The 15385-nt window shown below is 32.6% G+C and overlaps 1 protein-coding gene across 1 annotated transcript in view; it reads right to left on the reverse strand.

Annotated features, from left to right (window-relative positions):
• LOC134693720 (uncharacterized) overlaps positions 1 to 15385 on the reverse strand; it is a 121394-nt gene that overhangs the window by 58725 nt on the left and 47284 nt on the right. Inside the window, exons 16-28 of the mRNA XM_063554620.1 lie at positions 14256 to 14427; positions 13371 to 13614; positions 12960 to 13077; positions 12373 to 12551; positions 11855 to 12014; positions 10227 to 10424; positions 7828 to 8064; positions 2393 to 2552; positions 1876 to 2117; positions 1553 to 1683; positions 1036 to 1189; positions 581 to 802; positions 211 to 304 (exon numbers count right to left, since the gene is read on the reverse strand). Of these exons, the coding sequence (XP_063410690.1) occupies positions 211 to 304; positions 581 to 802; positions 1036 to 1189; positions 1553 to 1683; positions 1876 to 2117; positions 2393 to 2552; positions 7828 to 8064; positions 10227 to 10424; positions 11855 to 12014; positions 12373 to 12551; positions 12960 to 13077; positions 13371 to 13614; positions 14256 to 14427 (2311 nt within the window). The remainder of the gene's footprint in view (positions 1 to 210; positions 305 to 580; positions 803 to 1035; positions 1190 to 1552; positions 1684 to 1875; positions 2118 to 2392; positions 2553 to 7827; positions 8065 to 10226; positions 10425 to 11854; positions 12015 to 12372; positions 12552 to 12959; positions 13078 to 13370; positions 13615 to 14255; positions 14428 to 15385) is intronic.

The following is a 15385-nucleotide window of genomic DNA, read 5'->3' on the forward strand; positions in this document are numbered from 1 at the left end:
AATTCAAAAAGACTTGACTAGTTAAACCATTTCACAATTATTCCTGTGTCCGTTACAAGTCAGGACCTTTTAATTTTTTGTGTTATGTCTTATACTATAATTGATTTATCTATTTGGATAAGTTGGTATTCATGGTAAATCTTTCTTCATTCACAATTTTTAAAGATCTTTTTATTGCCAATAACTTTTCTTTATATATTTTCAACTGACCTTAGTACTCCAGATTCAGGATCTTGGAATGCTTGCCATGTGGCTGACACTGAAGTCATAGATTCTGAACAAGTGGCATCCAGCAAATCACATTCTGCAAGTTAAAATTAATTCATATTTATTATTATTTTAGATCCAAAATAGACAGCTTGAATTTCAGTCCCCAAAAACAACCTTAACTTTTAATTGTAGAAAATTTATTTTAAATATATAAAACCAAGACAACAAGACAAAAATGCAGTGTATCAATGTACTTTTTATACAGAACCTTGAGTAAACCCAAAATCTAAGTCACCCACGTAAAAAGCACATAAAATATTCAGCCTTAAATGTTAAACATGAGACCGGTTTCACTGTAATATATTCTTACCATCATCTGTCTCACATTTCTTGGCATTCATGGCTAACGTCATCTCAGTGTCTGTGACATCTACCCTGTATGTAGTGTGTAGGTCAATTACTTTACCAAACGTTGGTGGTGTTGAGTCTATACCAATCTCAGTGGAGAAACCATAGGACTCCATGTCAACATAGTTTACAGCGGTCACTGTCACATAGTATTTATCACCGTGATGTAACTTGTCACCCAGACCTACGAAATAAATAAGATTTCTCAATTATAATAACAGTGAAATACATGGAAATAACTTTTTAAATTTGTGTGTTAGAAGCACTTTTCAGGAGGTACTTTCATCAGGAACTGCATGCCTGACAACCTAAATGACCAAATGGCACCTAAAAAGAATAGCAAAATTTATCTCAGGTCAACTTGAATGTATTATTTGATTTGTGTCCACATCCCAACGATATTGATTTAGAACTCACCTTGGATTGAGTATTGACTCATGTATCCTGGGACCTCTGTTCCATTAAAGATGTTATTTGAACCTTGTTGACTTCCCATTGTTATGATGTATTTCTGGATAGGACTCTGTTTGTCAAGGAAGCCATGCCATGTACACAGTATAGGAGCATTCACCTGTAAACAACAGAGATAAATTATTTATCATACTATCTTTTTAAAAAGTAGTATCCCCTTTTATATCAATGTTTCACCCTATTTGAAATGCAATAATTATTTAATGATCCCTTTTTTAATTAATGTTGTTTGGTTATTGTCTCATTAAATGTATATTCAACATTACTAAATGGGTGTCCACCTTCTTTCTTGAGTTTATATTTGTATCACTGTGTTTTTTTTCCCCCTGTTATATTCATAGAAGTTGAAATCACACGTATTGCTAGCAAATGTTATCTCAAGCAATGTACAGTACAATCAGGACTTGAGACAAAGCCTCCAATAGTAGATATTTGTCAAAAATAAAATTTGAGTAAAACTTACCCCAACATAATCAGGACATGAGACAAAGCCTTCTCCTGGTGGAGTTTTGTCAATGATAACTGATCCAGTAGCTACTTCAGATACAAGTCCAGCTTTGTTCTCTGCCCAGATGCTGATTATATTTGGCTTTCCTAAAAACATATAAGGTTACTCTGAACTTTAGCGGACAGCTGGTTCTATTTCATTACAATCATAATTTATTTTTATTATCTCCCTTGAATGAGCAATGTATGTGCAATAATTGTTAATATGTTGGATATTGGTAGCTATATTTGATACGTAACAAATATGTGTTTTATTGTTTAAAATTGTGTCTAACATACCTGTATCAACAGCAGTAACATAAGCCAATGGTAAAGTACTGAAATCCATGGATGAAATCTCTACCTCTATCATTGAGGTGATGTCCTCACCAAATGGATAGGTTCCTACAGAATACCATCCTCGTTCTATACCACTCTCTGTGTCGTTGTATGTCCATTGGGCGGTCAGTGAGTCAGTTGTTGTCTGGTACAGAGAATTACCGCTAGTGATATCCTGATCTGTTGGGATTTTGTCTGTTAATCTATTAACATGCAATTATGTGTTTTCAATATTAAAACCAGTACAATTTATAAATTGAAAGTAGTATTCCAACTGTGCAAATAGAAAACTGGAGTGAGCACCACCATCTATGTCAGTAGCTTTTTTCTTTGAGGGGCCAAAGGGGATTTAAATTGATTATTTCCTGATGTTTTAGAAGTATAATGCTTAAAGTCTTTCGTAATAAATGCTGTTCAAATGAGCAAATTGTCATAAAGAGCAAAATAAGGTAAATTATATATTGCTTATTTTCCTTACCTGTCAATACTGATCATGGGTGGTGAAACATCAACTGTAAAACCATCAGATGAAGACTGTACAACATTTCCACCATTAGTGATTCCCCTGACAGAGGCATAATACAGGGTCTCAGGCTCCAATGGTAATGTGGCATGGGCATGTCCAGAACTCGTTACGCCTACAAGTCAGAAAAACATTTGATATAATGCTTTCTAGAAATTTGTTCAATTCTGAGAACATGATCTTTTCATATGTAAATGCGGGAGGGATCCTTAGGCATATTTAAACCTTATAAGTTCTAATATTATTCTGGTGAGAAACATCCAAGCTTATCCTGCAATTTCATTGGTATCTCTGACAGGGGATATGAGTCCTTACACTCAATACACAAATATGAAAATCAGAATGGTAACTAATGCTGAAATTCCAACACTCAATTATACTATAATTGCTATTTAAGGGCTTCACAGAAGATATTCTCTCTAAAACTTTAAATAAGATATCATGTCGCGAAACTAGTATTTTATTTAACACTGATTTTTTTTAAACTGCAAAAGTGAAATTGATCATAATAAATCTTAATCTGTGGTCACAACATTTTCAACATCAAACTATATTTAATGGAGACCTCATCAATATAAAAACAAGAAACAAAAAAGGACAAGGTACAGTAAAGGCCATTTTTGGCCCCCTCTTCAAAAGAATTGAATTTCATAATTTCAATAGACTAAATATAGAAGCTTGAAAAAATGACAATTTTGTTTGTAATTATCATTTTTTAGTTGCCTAGCAACAGATTTAAAATCTGCAAATATACACTATTTCAAATCTTATTTATCAAAAAATGTGTCTTTTTTATATGAATCAAAATGTATCATTGTATAATGCATATGTGGAAATCTCAAACAGTAATGTTTCATTTATCTGAATTATTTCTACGAGTATTTATCAACATCTTAGCCACTAGAATGACCCTTAGCAACAACACTGTGTGCTAAACAACAGCCTTTTATATCTCTTCAAGGTTTATGCAATCAATAATGTGTTAACCAAAGCTAGGTTTCTATTGTTAGGTGATTACATGACAATTGTAAATATCTTACATTTTGTTAGCCTTTTTTAAAATGCTTAGTAACTACCTAGCAACCGTATATATTGCATAACAAGGACCTTTGTACTTTTCTGATGGTAATTTGTCATCTATACGTATACGGTATTGATATTTTGTAGATTGATCACTATCCAACTATGGATGGAAGAAGACTGGTGTTCACTAAATGGAAAAAACATCAACCCCTCCCTCCCCCCCAAAAAAATTAAATAAACTGGTCTTTCTAATATTTTTTACCAAAAAAATCAAAATTATAATGACCTTCAATGCCCTCTCATCATGACATCATAAGTATTATGTTAAGCCCTTGTCCCATAACAGTTAAGTTAAAAAAAACAGTTCATAACTTAAACTATTGTATTATTCAATGATCAAACAACAATTATATAAACAATGAAATAATTGGCAGTTGTCTTTGACAAAATTACACAATGTTCCGTGAATGTTCGTGGAACCAATGAGAATCATTCTTTGTTTAAAGGTTCCATGCACTGCATGAATAAAACTTCATCTTTATTATATCATAAAGATAAAATTGAGAATTGAAATGGGGAATGTGTCAAAAAGACAACAGTCTGACCTAAGAGTATAAACAGCCAAACATGTATAGCTTACTAGGTTAAGTATATATTACACAGAAACCTTTAAAAAGCATCTTAAGATAAAGTCTAATATGGACAACAAAGTGTACACCATTGGTGAATATCTGTGAAAAATATTGCTAAAAGACAAAACTTAAAGTCTGAATCGAAATTGTTGGATGTCCATATTAAAAGTGAATGTAATTGGATAAATCTATCATAGTGCATAATCATAAATCAACCAAATTCCATATAGTATAAATGTATGTAATACCACATAAAATGTGTAATCTTCAAAGTGACCATAGTCTTGTTTATTAAAGACACAAAACATCACACGTCAAACAGTTCCAAGGAGGAAAAACTTTAACCAGATTTGCTCACAAGGTGCACCAAACTATTTTTTCATTTCGATATAATTGTATTTCATTATTTAGATTTCTATACTGTTTTATGTAGAGTATGTTCAGTACGAGCAAAAAGATTGAAACCTAAGCTACACCTAAAAGTCACATGGATCGAACCTCTGCCATGTGACTAAAACTGTGTACAAACATATTCTTATTCCTAATTAGTGAGAAGATAATTAACAGTAAAGTATGTACCATCAGCGAGAAAACAATCTATTAAACATTTAAAGCTAATAGAATTTCGCAAGACAAGATCAATAATCGTATACTGAAGTTCCGAAAAAATAGTGTGTTAAGACAACAATGAAAAACCCAACAATAAAAAACCCCATCCCCTGTCAAATAAATTCACTATTTCAATGCATTTGCATCTTAACCTCTGTCAATAAATATGAGTGTTAGAATGTCACTCCTCAATGAAACAGTCACTATTATAATTGGAATGTGTTTCAAGCGGTATATCTTTTGCATTCAAAGTAGCTTAGTCCAACAGTCAGTTAGATTTGTTATCTGTCGGACTTGTGTACTCTTTATGAAGGGTAGTTTACCAAACCTAACAACGGCTGTACGATTCAGCTAACAAGCAAGCTAACCAGAGATATTACCTTTTGGCTACACACTTAATTGAATCGGCTGTAATATTATTTCTTCGAATGACATCTATTCTACTTTTCTTATTGAAAAAAAGATTCCAACGGCAAAACAAAAAGAATGACGCTCGAACTTGGAATAAAAAGCTGTTACATCCACAGGTACTTGACTCAGAAAAAAAACAACATATGTGTTCTTTTTTAAAGGTATATAAGAAATTTTTTTCGGAGCAATTGCCTGTGGTTACATCCCATTGAAATGACTAAAACTTCAAAATAAATTGCTAGCTATGATATCATGAACTCAAATATTTTTCTACTTTTCTTTCTTCTTGAAATAAAATGAAATAATACTAGTAAACAAATATTAAAAAAAATATGCATGCCTTTGATGAGATTCGAACATTATACGCCCGGACAAAATGCAAAAGCGTTACCTCTAAACTACGTTGTCAATCTAATTGCAATATTAATTGATTAAAACAACATACTTATCACTACTGTTTTTTTTTCATTTGTTATTTTTCTCCGTTTATTCTGTTTGTAAATGGAATCATCTTTTACTTTTCGTGTTAACTCGTAAGAAAAATCTCCAGCTAATGATAAGCAAAAAAAAGTTGTTGTGTCTGCATCCTGACTGATATTTTGTGCCGAATTTTCACATATTCTGAGTATCTTTTACTTGAAACAAAAATTATTTAATTATTCAAACTCTTTGTCGCTTTAATTTATATTGTGACTCAACTGGAGGAACAAATGAAAATGGCTGTTTATCTTGTGTGCCACTGAAATGCATAGGTTTTCACCATTTGTTTGTCGATTCAAATTGATTATGCAAAATCCACATTGGTAAAAAGGAAAATAATACAATTTGAAGAATGATTGCAGAATCTCAAAGCTTAATACCTCAACTTTGGAAATATTTTTGATGTAGTTGATGGTGTCTGGTAATCACAGTCAGTTGGAGATTTTCAGTTCTTTCTCCGATTTCGCTACGATATTACTATTACGGTGCAGTTGTTGTGGTTTTTTTTAACTTAAATTCTTTGTTTTAAAAGGCCTCTGCCTACGTGAGCCAATAGTTTTTTTTTCTTTATCAGAAAATTCCGTTTGATTGCTATCCTTTTATTCCTTTCTGTGGCTCACGTTGGCGGAGGCCTTTAAAAAACGAAGAATTTCAGTCCAAAAATCAACATTTTGCTATCTTTTGACGTAATCATAGCACTTGAAGCAACCCTAAATCAGGTTTCTTCTTTATAAAAAATTAAAATCCGCATGAGCTACTAAAGAACAGATATATGCAAACTATTTCCCAAAATAATTTTGTTTGTTTCATGAAAAACAAAAAATGACAGAAAAGGGGGCCAAAAATGGCCCTTAGTGTACCTTGTCCTTTTCTTTTTTCAGCATTATCTAGTCCGAGATCAAGACCTTTCCATATATTTCCAAGTGTACCTGGTACTGACGATGGAAGATGAAAATGATTCAAACTGAGCAGACAACACTTAACATCTCCGGCAACATTTTCTTCCTCTGAATGTATTATACCCTCACTCATAAATGATTCAAACTGGGGGGAATAGCAGATGACACTTACCGTTTCCTGCTACATTTTCTTCCTATGAATGTATTATACCCTCACTCATGAATGATTCAAACCGAGTCAATAGCAGACAACACTTACCTCTCATGCTACATTTTCTTCCTCTGAATGTATTATACCCTCACTCATGAATGATTCAAACTGAGTCAATAGCAGACAACACTTACCTCTCATTAAATTCTCCCTCACCCTGCTCGTTCGAATTTATAGTATTTAATCTCTAAATTCAATAGGCTATAAACAAGACAAACACAGATACAGGATTAGTTGCTCGCAGTAACATCTTATTTTCTCTTGCGATACAATATTTTATTTTACTTTATTGTACATTTTTCTTCGATTGAAACAATATATAAATACATGACATATAATATTGTTCCTCTTTCGCACCGTTTCTTTTTCCTCGGCTAATACCTCCAACGCCTGTACGTACAATAAACACAGCAGTAACTGCATATATACCTATGTGACCATCTTCAATTCGACTTAACTGCGAGCACCTTCGATACTAATACATTTAAATGCCAAACTTTATATAGTACCATTTAACCCCACCCATTAAAACCGCCAAAACTTTCCTTGTGCCTTATGCACCTAACATCAAATTTATAAATAGTACATACTGTTACAAAACCAGTATCCGAACTAGTTATACTAGTTCCCATCTATAATAATAACTACAAATAGCAAACGGGAAAAACCCTATTTCAAACAAAATAAAATGCATTGCTACATTTTCTTCCTCTGAATGTATAACACCCTCACTCATGAATGATTCAAACCTAGTCAATAGCAGTAAAACTTAAAGTCTCCTGCTACATTTTCTTCCTCTGAATGTATAACACCCTCACTCATGAATGATTCAAACTGAGTCAATAGCAGACGACATTTACCGTCTCCTGCTACATTTTCTTCCACTGAATGTATGATACCCTCACTCATGAATGATTCAATCCAAGTCAATAACAGATGACACTTACCTTCTCCTGCTATATTTTCTTCCTCTGAATGTATAATACCCTCACTCATGAATGATTCAAACTGAGTTAATAACAGACGACATTTACCGTCTCCTGCTACATTTTCTTCCACTGAATGTATGATACCCTCACTCATGAATGATTCAAACTGAGTTACGTAATAGCAGACAACACTTACCGTCTCCTGCTACATTTTCTTCCTCTGAATGTATAATACCCTCGCTCATGAATGGCTGTACATCTTCCCCACCTGGTGAGGTACCTACAGCCCACTCATACATCATCACACCATGAAGGTGACTTTCAAATCCATCAAATGTTACAGTTACAGTAGTGGTATCCACTGTGTAGTCTACATCCAGGCCCAATTCAGGCGTGTTTTTATCTGTTCCATCAGCTCCGTCCACCACAAGACCTATAAAAACGTTTTAACAATTTTGATATATCACTACCTCAAATCTTGTTTTTTTATGTGATGATCAAAACTATGCTTTGGTGTTAATGTCAACAAAGCATGTTAAAAAACATGTAAATGTTACTATTCACCACAAAAGCTTACAAAACCTTTAAACAGACTTATTAAGAAGGGATATAGTTAAGATACTGTTGTCAGGTCATTAAAGATTGCAAGGTTTGGCTTTAATATTGATTCATTAGTGTCTTTGCATCGGAACTAAACACATTTATTTAAAAAACAGTTGTTGGCATGACACAGGTTATGTTCTTCTCATATATTTTATGATAGTATGATACTAAACCCCTAACAGGAGGGATTGTGATTGATTTTCATATGATGAAGACATAATCTTTCAATCAGGTTAATTAAGGTCTGGAGCTGGCCTGTCAGTTAACTGCTAGTAGTCTGTTGTTATTTATGTATTATTGTCATTTTCATACATGTGAACCTCCCGACGGGAGTACAAAACTCCCGTTTTCAGGGGTCTCCTCCCGTCCTCCCGTTTAGGAGAAAAAACTCCCGTGTATGAAATATTTCATGAATGAAAATTTTCAGACGCCATATTTGATCATTTCTTACTACTGTACGGGTGTAATTGACACCTGTGTTAAATTTTACCTGTACATCAAAGAAGATGTATAATTAATTGGCTTCACTTGACAGCTGGGGTGTCAAACATACTGGTAATCAACGATGTTTACCTCTGGCTAACTGCCGTTGTGTTATAAAAACTATGTATATTGGGAATATTGAAATACATTTTTGTTACTTCCCTTTGTTTTATCCTGTTTTCAGTTATTTTGCTTTCAAAGATGTAAATTGTAAAAAGACTATAAATGATTAATATTTTAATCAAATAATCATAAAAGGATGTTGATTAAATGAATTTAAATGTTTTTGGACAAATAAAAAAATATAAATTTATAAATTATTTTAGCAATCTAGACCTTCTTTCATGGATTAAATTGAAGTTTATATTATAAATCTGTTTATTATTTATGTGACTGGAATATCCAATATGGACATTTAGACTAATAAAAGTTCTAGTTAAAAGTTTTAGTTAGTTTAATTGGGATTATAAAACTTTGGGTTTGAGAATTGTAGATGTTAGAATATATAAGATTTTATTGTGTAAGCTAGAAATAGCAAAACATTTTACAATGTTTAAGTCTTTTTAAGTTTTCTACAAATATGACTTTCATAATGCTTAAAAGCCATTCAGTACTACTGTTAGTGTTTGTTATTTTTTTAATTAATTTATGATGTTGCAAACAAACATGTAGAGCTTATTTCTTTCTTATTTGTCTATACATTTACCAATGATAAGGAGATGGAGACATGATTAAAATCTATACAGATAAGATAGATAAATATAATGATTTATTTGCAAGCAGTGAACAATCATTACAAAACTAAACAGGAAACAGATTTTTCTTAATATTTTATTTTATTCAAATAGAAAGGCAATAAGGGATCATAAGGGTACTTTAAACATATTACAATTTGTAGAAAAAACACAATTTCTACTTCATATGGTTACATTTACGACAAAAATTTTATGTCGATAAAAAACCTCCTGATCTGAGTCCTAATCTCCTGACCAAAATTTCCAAATCTCCTGATCTGAGTTTCACAGTCCATCACATGTATGCATTTTGTTTATTTTCTTTTGTTACATCTTCTGACATCGGACTCGGACTTTTCTTGAACTGAATTTTAATGTGCGTATTGTTATGCGTTTACTTTTCTACATTGGCTAGAGGTATAGAGGGAGGGTTGAGATCTCATAAACATGTTTAACCCCGCCACAATTTTGCGCCTGTCCCAAGTCAGGAGCCTCTGGCCTTTGTTAGTCTTGTATGATTTTTAATTTTAGTTTCTTGTGTATAATTCAGAGTTCAGTATGACGTCCATTATCACTGAACTAGTATACATATTTTTTAAGGGGCGGGCTGAAGGCAGTAAAGAAATAAAATTGAGAATGGAAATGAGGAATATGTCAAAAAGACAACAACCTGACCAAAGAGCAGAAAGACTACAAAATAGATCAAGTTAGAATATATTTAAATCATGATCCCCTAATTTCTGTCTTTTTTTAAATATTTTACTACATAGTTTACCTGCTCTATCTTCTTCAACAACCACAATAGGAGTAGACGTCAAGGACGAGCTGAGTAATTGTGCTCCATTTTCGGCTTTTACACTAACATAATACACAGGCTCCTTTGTAGTCAGGTTGGTGATATCCAAACTAAAACCCTGTATATACACATCATTCTCTGCTCCATATAATATCCAGCCTAATTTATCTGTTCCACCTATGGTAAAGAGACAAAAGGTGTATATTGTATACGTGAATTGCTTAGCATTATTTTTTTTTAAGAAATTGAAACACTTTTAGCAGTCTTCATAACTTTTTCAAATTTAGGCCACGGTTTTTTAATTTGTTGGTTTACGGATTTTCTCCATGAAAAAGTCGGGTCGGTATGTCGGAAAAAAAAAGAAAAAAAAGATCTTTCAAGACAGAAAACTGATATGCAAACTAAAAATATATTTCACCTTTCTAATAATATGTTTGTCATACTATTTTATCATCGTTTTTAAATTTTAGTTTGATGAAATATTATTGCTCAGCTGTAAACATCGCATGACATTGTCTAATAATTTCCTGTAAAAAAAAGGGGGGGTACACTGACAAAGACGAAATTAAATCGTCATTTCACAAACAAGAAAAACAGGTTCACGTCATTTATTTGACTTAGCTTTTAATCAAAACTTGGTAAAATAATAAGCACGAAAAACTGATAAAGAAAATAAAAAGTAAAAACGTCGTACGAAAATAAGTTTCAACACACGTGTCAAAAACGTAATACTCGTCCACTAGAAAAATCGAGAATATCAGGTTAAATAATCTGTTGTCATGCATTCCCGTTTTTTATCCAAAAGGACGATATTTTTTTATGATCTATAAAACAAGAAAATATCAAATGATTTGTTAAAATTCAGTATTTTAACTTGATGTCTTGAACTTCCACCTGTCCACATTTGGACAAGTCTATTTATATGAGAACATGCATCTTACGGACTGGTAACAAATAAGGGAAACGAACTTATTGTGTAATTGGTTTTAAACACAGGTTTCGTTCCGCAAAATTATTTGCGCAAACGACATTTCAAGGTCATTAATAATTGATTTGTCTATTTTTAGAAATGTAAACTGAAAGTTTCACTTTTCACAACAGAAAGTGTCATCACTTCTGTTAGTGATTAATGCATTTCATTTCATAAAAAATAGGATATTTTAATTATTTTTCAGGGATAATGCATTTGTTAGGGTCGGCGAGAATAAAAAAAAAGCCTGAAAATTCGATTTTATTTTTATTTTGGAAGTCGGCAAAATCGGGTCGGCAGATCCGTAAACCAACAAATTAAAAAATCCTGCCCTTCGAATGAAAAATATGGTATATTGTTTGACTACAGAAAGACTTTTACAAAAATTAATGTAAATGTTCTCAAACAAAAAAAAAGAAAAAAAGGGGCAACATAAAATTTTAATACTGATTTATACTATTAAATTTACAGTAAAAATAATATATTCACTCATGGAAAAAATGATAAGGTAAAATGCTTTTAATCCTCAGTCATTTAAATTTCAAGAACAAAACTAACTTAACCTAGAAATTTCACATTCTAAATAGATAAATAAGTTGCATGAAATTACTTCATACATATGTAAAAGAATATTTACCAGGAGTAGTTCCAACAGCAACCTCATATCCAATGATACCAGACTCAGGGTCAGCAGCCATCCAGGCTGCCTTGATCCCTTTTGTATTGGCCTGATACACATACCCTCCAACCTCCTCTTCTTGACCAGAGATTAATGTTCCTACTCTCAACCACTTTACCTATCATAAGTAATAAAATATCAATTGTAAAAAACACATTTGGGGATGAAAAAGGGGTTGTGTACTATACACGGTCAAATATGGTAATTTTAATTGGTTCAGATTACCCGATTTTAAATGACAATCTGGTTCAAACAGTTATTTCAAACACTTTATTCCAGTAATGAAAAGGATATACTGTTTGCACTTTTAAAAAATGTCTTCCTTTCTAAATTTCAGATTAATACAATGTTAAATGTTTATAGCTTGGACAAAAATGCATCCTTACACGAGATTCATTAATGTCTAATTCAACTACAAAATAATTTTCATATTGCAACTTTCTAGTAAACTTGTCACTGAAAAAGTATGAACTTACAGAAGGTGGTGACGTATCCACTCTAACACTATCTGTTTCAAATACTGCCATATGTCCTGCTTTGTTAAGGGATCCCACTCTGACACTGTAAGCAGCACCAAGGTTCAGAGACATTCCTGTGTGAGTGTAGGATGTCTTTGTTGGGTCACCAATTAGATCCAACCAGTTACCTTTAATAACTGAAACAGGATAATGTTAACCCATTAAAAATGAAAAAAAATTCCACACACAAAAGTTTTTTTCAGAAGTCTAATACAAAAAAAATGCCCCCCTTTCAAAATTACTGATTATAAAACTTATCTGTGATTTGATGAAACCTTTGTCAAAATTTTAGAAGATAGCTAAAATTATCATATTAACAGTAAGAATAGTAGAAAAAATAAATATCTGCCTTCCACCATTCCACTAATTTTTTAATTTTTCCCTCCCTCAGCTCATTACTGTGATGACCATTGGTGTTGCTACACTTGACACAAACAGAAATATGTCTAAGTAACTGTTTTTTCAGATTGAACTAAATAGCTATGATGTGTTGACTTCGACCCAATTCTTTTTGTGCCATGGCAGATTTGAACCATTTAACTTACTTGGGACAAGTTGTCTCTTGCTACCCTGGTACTTCTCATAAATCTGTATCCTATAGTAATCCAGTCCAGATTCATTGTCTTCAAATTTGAAGTTTGTACTCAAGGAAGTGGCATCAGACTACAAAAGATAAATTAATATAACCACGACATAAGGCTTAGATCTCTTTATTTTCACCTTATGGCTTGAATATTGAAAATGTTTTTATTAGAAATAGATGCTTTAGGTTTGAAAAAAATATGGGAAAGAGTTCAGGTTTCAATAGATTTAAAACAGAAAATTTTTAAATAGCCCTTTCATTTTCTAATATAGGTCACGATCTGACAAAATTGCTTCATAGGATTGATAACTCTGTTGAGTCAATTTGATTCAGTTTTAAGCTGGAATTCCCCTTTCTAAAATTAACCTCCTACCTGGAAGTCTATATCATGATCCTGCGTCAAACCATCTCCAAGGTAACTCAGGGCTGGAGGAGTTAAGTCCACGACATAAGAATCAGTTTCATTCACAATAGAATTCAAAGCTCCATTTGTTGTTTTCAGTTCTATCTTGATTCTATCTCTGTGTGCCAAGTGGAAATTTAGCCATTTAGCGCTGGTGGAATCGTTACTGAATGTCACCCATTCTCTAATCACTGTGAAGTCGTTGGACATGTTTCTGAAATAAAGTTTTTACTTTAAGGCCATTTATGTATTTTAAAACATACTAATACAAAATTTCATGTATGCAGGTAAAAGACAAGAAGTAGTCCTTTCTAGTTATAAAATATAATGAGAATTCAGTATTACCATTCAGTATTGAATTTACAAAGAAATTGAAAGAAATACTGAGTTTTAACTGTGTGTATTGCTGTGTGTTTTTTTATTCTTCATTGGCTAGAGGTATAGATGGAGGTTTGAGATCTCACAAAACAGGTTTAACCCTGCCACAATTCTGTGCCTATCCCAAATTTAGTAAGGAACCTTTGGCTTTTGTTAGATTGTATGTTTTTTTAATTTTTAATTCATTTATATGTTTTTGAGTTAAGTATGACGTGCTTTTTCACTAAACTAGAACACATTTTATTAAAGGGACCATCTCCAGGTGCTGAATTTCTGGTCGCGTTGAAAACCCATTGGTGGCCTGTGACTGTTATCTTCTTCTTGGTTGGGTTGTCATCTCTTTGACGAATTCCCCATTTCCATTCTTAATTTAAGTGATCTATAGTTGTACACTTCTATATCATTTGGTCTCTGGTGGAGAGGTAATTCAATGGCAATCATAACACATCTTCTTTTTTTTTTGATAAACACACTTACTGAGCACTTGACACCTGTACAGCATACTGTTTGATAGTAGACTCTGGGTCATAGTAATCCTTCCACTGGGCTTCAACTTTAGCCTGACTTGATGTGTAGTCTAAGTCAATAAAATTATCCAGCAACCCATCAATAACTTGCCCAGGCACAGAGGGAGTTAAATCAACCAATACTAGTAATAGAAATATTGAACGTGCATAAAAAGTAATTTTTTGATTGTCTGAAATAATTAAATATAATTTTCAATAGTGTTCCATAATCCAGGCAGTCTGAAAGAAGAAAACTTCATTTTCTATTCTTTCAAAATTTTAATTGGGGGTTTAGGGGAGGGACATAATCTAAAGACAAAATTACAATCCATACAGTTGTGCAATATCATGGCAATATGAGGTCTAGAAAATTGCAGATTGTTTGTTTTTAATTTAATTTTTTTTTTTAAAGGTGAGTTTAACATTATCCTTGCACAAATACTTACAATCTATTGATAGCAAGTCCATGTTTTTAATGATTGTCAAAGCTGGGGTTCAAAGAGAGAGCCAATGACATTTGACATAACAACTGGTATTCCTAGTGAATTAAGATCAGTGTTGTCAGGCAAGTGATCACAGAAAAATGAAACTACTTAGACCACTTGGGTCCTTGTGAATAACATCCAGTCTACCCCAAAATCTTTTCCAACTACTGTAAAACCTGTATAAACCAGCCGGCTACTGGACTATGAAAAAGAGCTGATTTGGACAGTGAGCCGGTTTATTCAGGTTTCCTTTTTGACCTGAAGTGAATGACTTGTGACGTCCAATATATTGCGTGTAAAAGTTCTGTCTGATTGTAAATTATAAACTGATAAATTAAAATACAGAATGCAACAACGAAATAACGTTTGATCGTTGTTTTGAATCTTCATATTCATTGTCTATAGAAATTTACGATACTGGTTGTTCCTCGAATAAAAAAAAAAATTACAGTGTTTTACATATCCTCGTATATCAAATAGACCTCAGTAGAATCAGTCTCCGACTTGCCAATTTCCCTTTCACTTCGTTTTTCATTTTTTGCATTTCCATGATATTAATACTCATGTGGTTTGGATTGTGAAATGAGAATTTAGATTTACTTCCATGATCGTTAAT

Source organism: Mytilus trossulus, chromosome 12 (genome assembly GCF_036588685.1).
Source record: "Mytilus trossulus isolate FHL-02 chromosome 12, PNRI_Mtr1.1.1.hap1, whole genome shotgun sequence".
Taxonomy (NCBI): Eukaryota; Metazoa; Mollusca; class Bivalvia; order Mytilida; family Mytilidae; genus Mytilus; species Mytilus trossulus.